The sequence below is a fragment of the Oncorhynchus gorbuscha genome, linkage group LG13, assembly GCF_021184085.1.
Source record: "Oncorhynchus gorbuscha isolate QuinsamMale2020 ecotype Even-year linkage group LG13, OgorEven_v1.0, whole genome shotgun sequence".
NCBI classification, from domain to species: Eukaryota; Metazoa; Chordata; class Actinopteri; order Salmoniformes; family Salmonidae; genus Oncorhynchus; species Oncorhynchus gorbuscha.
Window position 1 is genome coordinate 29231581 of NC_060185.1, and position 13302 is coordinate 29244882.

The 13302-nt window shown below is 41.2% G+C and overlaps 2 protein-coding genes across 3 annotated transcripts in view; both read left to right on the plus strand.

Annotated features, from left to right (window-relative positions):
* Window positions 1-4660: 4660 nt before the first annotated feature.
* Window positions 4661-5996, plus strand: LOC123993912 (small nuclear ribonucleoprotein Sm D2). Its single transcript, XM_046296387.1, has 3 exons — window positions 4661-4789; window positions 5199-5378; window positions 5573-5996. Coding segments are annotated over exons 1-3 (357 nt in total). The 5' UTR covers window positions 4661-4787; the 3' UTR covers window positions 5748-5996.
* A 3921-nt stretch (window positions 5997-9917) lies between these two features.
* LOC123992664 (vasodilator-stimulated phosphoprotein-like) overlaps window positions 9918-13302 on the plus strand; it is a 31238-nt gene continuing 27853 nt past the window's right edge. Inside the window, exons 1-2 of one of the 2 annotated variants that reach the window (XM_046294013.1) lie at window positions 9918-10358; window positions 10479-10531. In XM_046294013.1, the coding sequence (XP_046149969.1) occupies window positions 10527-10531 (5 nt within the window). In that variant the 5' untranslated portion in view covers window positions 9918-10358; window positions 10479-10526. Of the gene's footprint in view, window positions 10532-13302 lie in introns of both variants that reach the window. The other variant, XM_046294012.1, reaches the window with a different exon arrangement.

The window sequence follows — 13302 nt, forward strand, 5'->3', positions numbered from 1 at the left end:
TGTGATGTGCCTTTTTTTCTCCACACATAGTGTTGTGTGTTCCTTCCTTTCAAAAAACTCAACTTTAGTTTCATCAGTCCACATAATATTTTGCCAGTAGCACTGTGGAAAATCCAGATGCTCTTTTGCGAACTTCAGATGTGCAGCAATGTTTTTTTTGGACAGCAGTGGCTTCTTCTGTGCTGTCCTCCCATGAACACCAATCTTGTTTATGGTTTACCGTATCGTAGACTCGTCAACAGAGATGGTAGCATGTTCCAGAGATTTCTGTTAGTCTTTAGCTGACACTCCAGGATTCTTCTTAACCTCATTGAGCGCTCTGTGCTCTTGCAGTCATCTTTGCAGGACAAACTCCTAGGGAGAGTAGCAACCGTGCTGAACATTCTCCATGTATAGACAATTTGTCTTACCGTGGACTGATGAACATCAAGGCTTTTAGAGATACTTTTGTAACCCTTTTCAGCTTTATGCAAGTCAACATTTCTTAATCTTGGGTCTTCTGAGATGTCTTTTGTTCGAGGCATGGTTCACAATGCAATGTTTCTTGTGAATAGCAAACTCAACATTTTTGAGTGGTTTTTAAAGTACAGTGCAGCTCTATCCAACATCTCCAATCTCGTCTCATTGACTGGACTCCACATTAGCTGACTCCTGACTCCAATTAGGTTATGGAGAAGTCATTAGCCTGGGGATTCACATACTTTTCCCAACCTACACTGAATGTTTAAATGATGTATTCAATATAGATAAGAAAGACACAATAATTTGTGTGTTATTAGTTTAAGTTATTAGTTTAAGCAGACTTTGTTTGTCTGTTTGTTGTTGTGATTTAGATGAAGATCAGATCTAATTTCATGACCAATTTATGTAGAAATCCAGATAATTCCAAAGAGTTTGCATACTTTTTCTTGCCAATTTATGCTTTGAGAAATGCTTCATCCCAGAGGTGGTGACTATGTTCTGCATGATTTGTACTATATCTACACTAGCTATTTTTGTTATCTTTTTCCCTTTAAAGCGTGCAAATGTTTGTGTACAGGGAACTCTATGCATGTCATACATATACTGTAGGCTATATGTGTAATAATGTGATCCATTTTATAATGTGTGTGCAATAAAAACAAAAATAGTGATATAAAAGTGATGAGTTGTGTGACATATGCATTCAAAACACAAGAGTCGGTTCTGTGATACTTGAGATACAGGAAGTGAGTATCAAGGAATAAAACACACACATTCCCCCAGCCCATTCAACACGTTTCTGTGTCAGACTCACGGTCATATTTCCACAGAAACTTCAATAGCACCTGTTGAAGAAACCCACTATTACCACCACAAATAGCCATGCTGATGTATCTGTAAGTATTAAAGTTCTAAAGCAGCCATTTTTATCTCAATATAAAGCATTTCTGAGTAACAATTAAGTACCTTACTTTATATATTTTTTTATTAAAATGTTTTTTTTTAAATAGCTTCTTAGCAAAGATAAATTCCTCAAGCAATAATTTTGCAAGGACTGTCCGGGAGTGGAGAGGGGGAAACTGAAAACTAGCTGTTTTTGGCAGAGAGGATTGGAACTCTCTTTCCTATTGGTCAATTAACTAATTTACTGCATGGTGATGTCACCAGGCAGACCAAAACTCAATGCTGTTTCAGTGTAAGAGCTGTTTGAAAGGACTGCCTGATATTTCAGCCTGTTTTGCTAGGATGATCTTCATTTTCACAATTTCAAAGCATTAGTCCATCCTCATATTGTGGAAATAAACACTACATGAACAAAAGTATGTGGACACCTGCTTGTCAAACATCTCATTCCAAAATCATGGGCATGGAGTTGGTCCCACCTTTGTTGCTATAACAGCCTCCACTCTGTTGGGAAGGCTTCCACTAGATGTTGGAACATTGCTGGGGGGGACTTGCTTCCATTCAGCCATTCAGCCCAGTCAGCGTTCCAGGGTTGAGGTCAGGGCTCTGTGCAGGCCATTCAAGTTCTTCCACACCAATCTCAACAAACCGTTTCTGTATGGACCTCGCTTTGTCCACGGGGGCATTGACATGGTAAAAACAGGAAAGGGCCTTCCCAAAACTGTTGCCACAAACCTGGAAGCACATGCTAAAACAGGAAAGAGCCTTCCCCAAACTGTTGCCACAAACCTGGAAGCACAAAATCGTCGAGAATGTCATTGTATGATGCAGCGTTAAGATTTCCCTTCACTGGAGCTAAGGAGCCTGAACCATGAAAAACAGCCCCAGACAAATATTTATCCTCCACCAAACTATACAGTTGGTACTATGCATTGGGGCAGGTAGCCTTCTCCTGGCATCTGCCAAACCCAGATTCATCCGTAGGACTGCCAGATGGCGAAGAGTGATTCATCACTCCAGAGAGTCCCTTTCCACTGCTCCAGAGTCCAATGGAAGCAAGTTTTACACCACTCCAGATGACGCTTGGCATTGCGCATGGTGATCTTATGCTTGTGTGCGGCTGGTTGGCAATGGAAACAAATTTCATGAAGCTCCCGACGAACAGTTCTTGTGCTGACGTTGCTTCCAGAGGCAGTTTGCAACTCGATAGTGAGTGTTTGAACGGAGGACAGATGTTACGCGCTTCAGCACTTGGCGGTCCCATTCTGTAAGCTTGTGTGGCATACCACTTTGCGACTGAGCCATTTTTGCCCCTAGATGTTTCCACTTCCCAATAAGAGCACTTACAGTTGAACAGGTCAGCTCTAGCAGGGCAGAAATTTGATGAACTGGCTTGTTGGAAAGGTGGTATCCTATGACAGTGCCACGTTGAAAGTCACTGAGCTCTTCAGTAAGGCCATTCTACTGTTAAAGTTGGTCTATGGAGATTGCATGGCTCTGTGCTTGATTTTATACACCTGTCAGCAACAGGTGTGGCTGAAATAACCGAATCCACACATGTTTAGGGTTATCCACATACTTTTTTATATATAGCTTCTACAAACATTGTAAACTCATGTTTTTGACTGCACTGGGCCTTTAAGACCATCAAAAGTTCAAAACTGAAACTACATAGGTGTGATAATGGGCCAGAGCCGGCCTTGACTGTGATGTATAGAGAGCAAGATATATAGATAATAATCACAGTCTGGCTGATCTCATTGATCTACTTCTACTATTTTGCCTGCACGTGACATCACCACCTGATGAATTTTCCCTCACCTTTCTTGGGGCTCATCTGAGATATAAGTTAACAAAAATAGACGTGTGAGGACAAAGATTAAGACAGATTTCTGGAAGTTTTTAGTTTGTTATTTCACCTTTATTTAACCAGGTAGGCTAGTTGAGAACAAGTTCTCCTTTGCAACTTGGCCAAGATAATGGAAAGCAGTTCGACACATACAACAACACAGAGTTACACATGGAATAAACAAACATACAATCAATAATATAGTAGAAAAATCTATATACACCATGTGCAAATGAGGTAGGATAAGAGAGGTAAGGCAATAAATAGGCCATGGTGGCAAAGTATTTTACAATATAGCAATTAAACACGAAGTGTGCCTCTATCAAACAAAATAGACTTCATGGGGACTGTAGCCACCTTTCCTAGACGGCTGCGGTTAGACCAGGATACTGCTCTTAGGGTGGATCATGTAACCTTACACCAACACTGTTGGCAAACTTAGCATCTAGATACAAAGATTATAATAACATTTTCATTACTCACATGAGTAAATGTGGTATAGAGATAGAGAGGGAGAGAGTGAATCAACAGGTAAGCTAGTACATAATGGGGCTTTGTGTATCCTGGCGCAACTGTAATACGGTCCTGTTTGCTGTTAATTCAGTAATAAATAACAGCTATCTTCTGACAGGCGTTGATAATAACCCCACACCTCTGAATCCCTCAGCCAGCAGACTCACAGTACCACAGGGAAGAGAGTAAATCAACATGAGGAGAGGGACTGAGGCAGGCCTCAAGATGCGTCTGAGCATTCAGGGCAGCTTGTGCTCACCAAGACCCTATAGCTAGACCACACACACACACACACACACACACACACACACACACACACACACACACACACACACACACACACACACACACACACACACACACACACACACACACACACACACACACACACACACACACACACACACACACACACACACCTTGACATAGGTGTATGGACAGCTAACAGTCTAAAAAGCCCACTTTACAAGAAACAGTCAAAAATCCCAGCCCCTCTGGAATAATTCATCCGGGGTTTATGGGAGACATTAAGGAAGTGAGTGAGTGAAGAGGGGCAAGTCTAAGCTATTTGGTATGTTTCATAATGATAGTCAAGCACTGTAAATCAATCCCAGACCTGGGCCTCCCAAATCAGCACACTGTGGGTGTGATCACCTAGCAAGGTAGAGCCGCCACCCTGTGAAATAAGGTTGGGAATCTCCTGTGTGTTTTAAGTATCAAATTACATGTTCTTTCTTCTAAAATCATCTTGAGATTAATATGAATAAGCTCTAAATTATAGTTAATTTACTCTACTGCATTCTACAACTGAGACAGCATTTACATCATTGCATAATGAATTACAATTTATTGCATAATTAATTAAAATGTATCCAGATAATGTATTCTAAATAAATGTTAAGGAAACCCGGAAGTTAATGTAATATTTTTAAATGGGACCCGGAAGCCGTTGGACAGACAACACACGAGTGTGGCGTTGGAGCGGTTAAAGAAGCCGGGAAAAAGCTAACCTATTTATTATCTAGTTTCACTGCTAAAATCGCCATTCTTTGAAGAAAATATGTAAGTACTTAAAAAAATAACAATGTGTGCTTTGTTTTGATACAGTAAAACGGACCTCATCACTGTGGAAAGATGTGTAGCTAAATTTGGCTAGCTAGCTGGCTGACGATAGCTGTTCGTTACCCATCCATGATGATCTAACGTTATTAGCGACAGTAACTAGTGTAACATGTATTGTAGATGACCCATAATGATCATAATAAAAATAGGAACTTATTAGCCAGCAAGCTAATACATTGGCCTCTTCATGTTAAACAGTTTTCAAACTTTGTTAACAGCTAACTGTTGGTCTGTATTAACTTTAGTTGTGTCAAGTCGCCATCATCATCATCATGATGTCTATAAACAATGTTTGGATTGCCTGGAGTTGAACTCTGTTAACAATGAGTATCCTCAATAATCCTTCCAGGAGCCTGTTAAATAAACCCAAGTCTGAGATGACTCCTGAGGAGCTCCAGAAGCGGGAGGAGGAGGAGTTCAATACTGGGCCCCTGTCTGTGCTCACCCAGTCTGTCAAAAACAACACACAGGTCCTCGTCAACTGCCGAAACAACAAGAAGCTGCTTGGCCGTGTCAAGGCATTTGACAGGTATTTATGTAGTTAGGCCACTGAGTTGGGAAGTCATCCATTGGAGTTAGACAGTTAATCACAAATGTCCAGCAAATAGAGACACAAGATAATGTCTGCATTTTGTCATCACATGTTACCTATATCCTCCCAAATGCTTCATTCTTAATACTTTTTGGTTAACTGCATACATTTGTATTCCCTTCTCAATGCAGACACTGCAACATGGTCCTGGAGAATGTGAAGGAGATGTGGACAGAAGTTCCCAAGAGTGGCAAGGGCAAGAAGAAGTCCAAACCAGTAAACAAGGACCGTTACATCTCTAAGATGTTCCTGAGAGGAGACTCTGTAATCGTGGTGCTGAGAAACCCCCTCATCACAGGAAAATAGACTGTTAATTTGCCCACTTCACCTGTCTGTCAAATAGATGATGGCAGGCAGTGGGTTGACTGTCATTATGTGAAAATTATGTTTTGTTTTGAGTCAGAGAGGAATCTGAGCAGTGTGTTTAGAATTTAGTGTGAGAAAATGATAACTTCACTCTTTGGATTGCTGATTAGGATCGTTCTTGGCATTCTATTTTGTTTAGGGTGCTCTTTTAGTTTTTCATTTTAATAATAAAAGATGAGAAGTATGATATTCAAAGTGTTTTATGTTTACACACTCTTAGCCAGATGTATTCTCTACTGTATGTTCTATCTCAAAATAATTTCAGGCTCGAGAGCAAGGGATATGTTAGGATGAACAGCACTCTGACTCTTGACTCCTCTTTCTCCTTCCTTCTCTCCATCCTCTAGCCTGTTTCCCCTGGCAGAAGCTTGGGTGTCAGTGTTGATTTCAGACGGCAGCGCTCAATATGTGACAAACTGCCGTTTTAAAGACCCGTGCATTATAGATGAGACCAGATGTGATGACTGTCACTTCACACCCCGCTCTGTTCTCCGTATCATCTTGTCCCTCGCTGTGGCTCACCCTCTCCTGACCACTTTGTTAGCTAATTGTCGCAATAGCATCTATTTCTTCTCAAACAGTTGGCACTTAAACCAGTGTGGTTGGCTTGTGTGCCAAGGTTATTTCCATTAAGTGGCATATATGCAAGAGCACAATCATTTTCATTAAATCACACGTCTGAATTAAGACTGCATGTCTCTTTAGGTTTGGTCAAAGGTCAGAGTATTCCCAGCTAGGCATAAATAATAGAACAGTTAGTTTTACATAAATCCAATTATGTCTTCATGATTGGCATCCTCTAACCTTTAGAGTCCCAGAGGAGGAGGGACATGATAAATTAACATTGTTGAGGAATTTTGGCAAACACTTCCTTTTCTCCAAAATAACAAGTTTCCCATCTTGAATGTTGTGAAGTTGATGCCATTTTCATTTAAGTTTAATTGAATGTGCATTGGAATTTTAGAATGTTTGCAGAGCTGTCAGAAGCAAGATCTCACAGTTCCCTGTATGCAATTTAGCCTAAATCTCACTCAGTCTTAAGTGTTGATCCCTATTCCATATTTCCCATTGGGGCGAGTCCTCTTATAGCTGACTAACTATTGTGCTTCTCTATTCCCACAGCTACTCCATTCCTATTCATGATTGTTGTTCTGCATCATATGCTTTCTGCTTTTGAGAGTTTTCCCATGCTATTTATTGGCCCACCTAGCCCTTCAAAGCCTGGGGCTGTCCTCCAGGTCTCCCCCATACGAAGGAACATATCTTGGGCAAATACATCCTCTTCATGTCCCACACCCGCTTTCCCTGTTATCTGCTCACCCCAAGGGTCCTTGTACCTGTGGTATCACTTTGTGTGTGGGTGGGGGTGCTCTCTCTGATTTACAGCCCTCGGGTGAAGCCTTCTGGGATTGGGATATGTGTAAGCCAACTCATTATGTATCTGATTAGAAATGGGAGAAACATTCCCATTTATCATTTTTTGTTCTCTTACTGCAGTAGTTCATGTTATCACCAATAATACAGAATATTCAGTCTCTTGAGTGTTCTGTTTAGTTACAAACATGCACACACATTCATTCATTCCTATTGAGTTCTAGAAAAGGGTGCCATGTCTCTTTACGTGAGACTTCTTGAGTCCAGTTCACTCCAGATTTTGGGGTGTGGATCTTGAGCAGGAAAGGGGGATGTTTAATTCAGTAGGCAGCTGGGGCAGAAGGCACGTAAGAGGGGAAGTGTGATTATGATAGCATTCGGGCATGTGTCGATACTCCGCGCAACGCAACACCCTCGCCCGGCATGCGGCACACACTCGCCATCGATCGTGCTTGGTAACCCGAGCTGCCACAGTTTGTTTCCAAGCAGATCCATGGTCGCTATAACACAGCAGTGGAGGCTGCTGAGGGGAGGATGACTCATAATAATGGCTGGAACGGAGCGAATGGAATATTTGATACATGCCACTTATGCCGCTCCAGCCACTACAGTCCTCCCCAATTAAGGTGGCACCAACCTCCTGTGACACACACTTGAGGTCACCTCATCCCAGTGAAAAGGTGCTGCTACCCCACACATCAAGGCCAACATTATTTAATTATTTTTTTGTTATTTTAATTAGGCCTAAATATAGAAGTATTAATACATAGACATCCCATATGTTACTGGCAGACTAAAGGAAAATGTGGAGACACAATGTGTACTGCTACATGGCCAGGCCAGCTATGTGTGGTTCTTTTTCCTGTTATCAATCAGATAAAGGTGCAATTATAGACTACATAAAGACAAATGTATTTTCTGTATACAACCTGACTTACATATTTTCTGTATACAACCTGACTTACATATGAAGAGTTTCAGCTGTGTATCTTCCTTATGGTAGACCTATTTTCTTCCACTGTGCAGTGACTTACATATTTGAGGTGATCCTCCCCTCCCCAATTCCCCTAGTAGAGGTCATAGACCTAGTCCGGGTCAACTCATTTGGGCTAAATTTCTTTAGCTTCCCTCTGCCTGGTGACCAGCCCAGATCTCAAACACATAGTGTCTCTACCCCTCCCCTGCTCTCCTGTCCACACACACTACTTTTAACTGAATGGCATGTTATTATAATTAAAATGTTCTTATAAATCTAGGCTGTATTAACAAACAATCTTTTGGACATTGTGTTAGGTGAGAAGATCACCTGTTTCTGAAATTTCCTGAAAAATAATCTGTGGTCAAAATAACTCTTGCATATGGTTCTATTATCTATTATGCGCAGTGAAATAATCCATGACCCATATTAATCCCTATTAAAATGATTAGTACTCAAGCCCCCTGCCTCTACCACCATTCCAGTTTTTCCCCAGACTAATTTTCAATCTCTTCTCTCATTTTTGCTACAATCCTAGACTCACTGACACGAGGGCACACACACACACACACACACACACACACAATGTACTCTCTTCGGGTGCAGTTTCAGTAGTGGCCAGCAGAAAGCAGATTGAATCGAGGGTGCTAAAATTGTGTGACAGGCTGTCAGTTGCTCAGTAGATTTTAGAATGGTCATCTGTTGTGTGTGTGTGTGTGTGTGTGTGTGTGTGTGTGTGTGTGTGTGTGTGTGTGTGTGTGTGTGTGTGTGTGTGTGTGTGTGTGTGTGTGTGTATTAAGGCCTATCAGTTCTTCAGATGTTTACACAAGCCATTGAGACGTAATGCACTCCTCCCTTTTCTGCTCCAGTTCCCTCTCCCCCATACGGAGAAAATACAGTGCAATATTTAATGGCGGTGACAACACTGTTTAATTAAACAATACGGCCCAAGGGGGTGTTGTATATGTTCAATATACCACAGCTAAGGGCTGTTCTTATGTGCCTGAACACAGCCATTAACCGTGGTATATTGCCATATATCATAAACCTGAGGTGCCTTATTTCTATTATACACTGGTTACCAACATAATTAGAGCAGTAAAAATAAATGTTTTGTCATACCTGTGGTATATGGTCTGATATATCACGGCTGTCAGCCAATCAGCATTCAGGGCTCAACCCACCCAGTTTATAATTCACTTGCATCCTGCCAATGAACAGTCCTTAGCCGTGGTATATTGGCCATATACCACACCTCCTTGGTCTTTATTGCTTAAATAGTCTTTCCCATTATCTTCCTCCTTCATTATGTATGAAGTTAGTAGGCCTATAGTGGTGGCAGGTAGCCTAGCGGATAGAACGTTTGGCCAGTAAACAAAAGGTTGCTGGTTTGAACACCTGAGCCAGGAGGGTGAAAAATCTGTCAATGTGCCCTTGAGCAGGGCACTTAACCCTAATTTGCTCCAGGTGCACTGTACTACTATCTGGTGTATGTGGCAATATAATTATTTGTTTTAGCCTACATTGAGTCTACAGCTAGTTTCTTAAACTACTTGTCTCACCATTATTAACGTTATGTGCACAACGTTGACTATAGATAGGGCAGTCTTGTTTAGTGCAACAGGCCTATGTTGCTTAAATTCTAAGTACAGTATGTTCTCAACTTTCCACCAACTGCCTTGAACACCCGAATTGGAGTTATGCCTTTCAACCACTAGGGAAAGGCAGAGTGGTGTGGATGTTTCCCAAGGTTAGTGCTATCCGGGATCCTTGGGACATGGACATCCCTAGCCAAAACCCAAACCTTAACCCACTTAAAACGTACACTTCAATGGGGGGTCGGGACGTCCTAAGGATCCCATATTGCAATACGATTTTTTTCTAACTACATAGAGGGGCCGGTGAACATGGAAAGAAAGCCTACTTCGAATTGAAAGCTGGAGGCGGGTTGAGTTTAAACACCAATTAAATTACACAGACCGAGAAGGTCTGGAGAAGATTCACAGCATTATCGATCAACGTTCCCACGTTTACAAAATTGAGAAAGAGCCTTTAGTTTGTCCTGACAGTGTTCGCTCGTGTATGGTAGTCTGTTTAGAAAGGAGAGATGAGTCTTGGATCCTGATTGGAGTTGGCAAGCGCGCTCCACTACTGTATCCAGTCTTTCAACTCCTCTCTCCCGAAACCAGGAAATCATCGAGGTGTGCTTCTCTTTATCCTGCTTGTGGATCGTAGGCTATCCCTTTACGTGTATATAGATGTGTATCTTGCCGATATCGTCGTTTTTATTTTATCTTTTTGTTTTTGAACCCCGGGCTTAGATCTGAGGCCGAAAAAACTGCATCGGAGAGGATCTCCACTCTCTAACAATGAGGTAAAGCGATTCAAATCTGATCGGTCTGTTCATTTTGTTTTGTGACTACAATACAAATCGATTTTGTGCGCTTGTAGTGATCGAGCATGGCTGGTGCAAGTTTTTGTTTTGAGTCATATGATTTATCATATTGTAACTTCGATAGATCTCGAACTGTTTTGGTAGTCTAGTTTTGACTCGACATAGCCTAAACATGTCATCAAAGTGACCGCCAGACTAAATCAACTTGTTTCAATGCAGAGCACCTTATACAATGTATCACTTTGTAGCCCATGAGTGAGAGAAGAAAAAGAGAAATGCCAGCTCGAGCGGTGTCTGTCCCCTTGTCATACGGTAGTAGCCTGTTGCTCTGTCATAGTTTAACATATTGTCAAGTGGCCTAATTCCAGTACAATAGGCCTAAGCCTAGAGAGCATTAGACCGGGTAATTTGTACTTTACTTGAATTACAATTTGTGTCCCATGGTGATTTACATGTATCATGGAATCAATTATTTATTGTGTCCTATTTGAGACATTTTGGTGGGAAATGGAACTGCTATCTGTAATGGTGCCCTGTGGTAGAGCACGCTGTTGTGTATGATAGACGTGGAGTTAGCTGGCCTGCCATAGTTCCACTGCTAGACATGGAGTTGTCTGATCAGCTGGCCTGCCATAGTTCCACGTATCCATGCAAGGACCCTATTTCCCCCGTAGTTGGCCAACCAGGCCTGTACACACACACAACCAAATAGCGCCGAGCATGGAACAAGCCAGTCTACGAATTCCACATCCTGTTGCAGCCTGTGAAGTTGGCAATTACACGATTTGAAGCCCGGACTAGTTAGGCCTTTTCTGGAATGTTATTTTTTTCCCCTGACTCTAACACAATGGCCCCTCGCATATCACCTGGGCCGATGTACATTAGTATTCTATAATCTATCTGGGACTCTATCCACAATGTATATTTGTTGTGATTCTATAACCTGTGTAACAAGTTATTTATCCTTAACCAATCTTGAATCTATCACTTCTTTTGCAAAATCAAGTTGGGTAAGTAAGGCCTTGTATTGTTTTTAACCTGTTGCTGGTCACTTTGGTTTACTTTGTTAAAGCCAACACTAATTTCTAGGCCTAATGAATGAATGGGCTCTGGCCCCATCTGAGGTCATGTCATTTACCTTGCTTACATAATGGGTTAGGAATGTAATGTTGTCTGTCATGTAATCAAGTTCATTGTCCTCAGCATAGTTTAACTTATGTGAATGTTGAGACGAGTGTAGCCAGCTGGTTAAATGTTCCATGGTTTCTCCCAATACAGGTAGGCCAAGATCCTGAGGTTACCCAAATCGAATAAATAGAAACCTCAGTCAATACATCCAAGGAACTTTTATTACACAAAGATAACCATATTCTCTGTCCACCCTGGCTGTGCATACATCCTCCCTATAGCCATAATCAGCTGAGACAGTTTCCTCCATGTTTTCTGTCTCAGACTACACTGTCACACAGGAAATGCATCAGTCTTTGTTAATGGCAGCTGGAGGATTCATTGTTGTTATCAAAGTGACGCCCGCTGTGACTCGCTCCAGGTGTCTGGTACTAACACACACACACACACACACACACACACACACACACACACACACCCTTCAGGTGTAAGGTGGGTGTGAAACATTTGATCTAAGAAGTTGAAGGGAGTCAATTCAGGAAGTGAACTAAAATTATAATTCAAATCGAAAATCGAAAAAAGGGAATTTGTTTTCAATGACTTCTTAATCAAATTAAAAGCATAAGCTATTTTATTTAAAAAGTTTTTTGTATATATTTTCTGAATTTTTAATTCATGCCACTTCCTGAATTGACAGCTTTCAATTTGAATTGAGCCCAACCCGGTTACTTACAAGCTCTTTTCCAATGATGCAGAGTTAAATAATAAGAATAGAAAACACAAGAATGACGATATATACAAGTAGTACCATTACAGTGTCAATGTGTAGGGAATATGGTAATTTAGGTAGATATGTACATGTAGGCAGGGGTAAAGCGACTAGGCATCAGGATATATAGTGTCTAGCAAGGAACTGTGTTTGGGGTGATAAAAGGCTGCTCTCATCAGTTACAAATGTTCTCCTTTCACTCTTACCATGTTGAGCACAGTTAAAATGTATATACATTTTTTTTTTTACATTTTGGGGAATATTCAGAGGTGGAAACTTTCTGGGAATATATGGGTATTAATACCATGTAGATGTTTTTTTGCATTGGATATATTTACAATATCATATGGAGACAAACATAAATCTTTTATCTTATCATAATTGCAAATAATTAAATCGTTCCAATAGAGAGAATCAATTTAGTTATGAATTGAACTTTAATTAAATGAGTTGACTCTTCACATGGGATGATTTCAATGAACAACAAAAGGAAATATTGAATGATCCATCGCATCTCCCAAAAACGTTTTCAACATCAGTAAAATGATAGTCTAGAAACTAAAGCTTGGTTGTCTTCCTCTCAGGCTTCCATGTCTTCTCCCTGGACCTCCTCAATGTCCACCTCTTGAACATCAGAGACTCTGAGGCCTCATCTTCACTGTCCCTTTCCAAACTTTTTGAGGATGGCTCGTTGTCAGGCTCAAAAAGCTGCAAATTTGCCCAGATGGCCACCAATTTCTCAACGTGTGTGTGTATGTGTTCCCGTTCCCAAACAAGGACTAGTTGCGCTCTGAGGCAACAGGGGAAAGAGCCTCAGATCCACAAAGTCCCTACCACCAGGTGGCTGATGAGA

Excerpts from the sequence above, each read along its gene's own strand:
- LOC123993912 (XM_046296387.1), top strand. Across the intron at positions 5,379-5,572 it reads CGTGTCAAGGCATTTGACAG|ACACTGCAACATGGTCCTGG; the intron begins GTATTTATGTAG and ends TTCTCAATGCAG.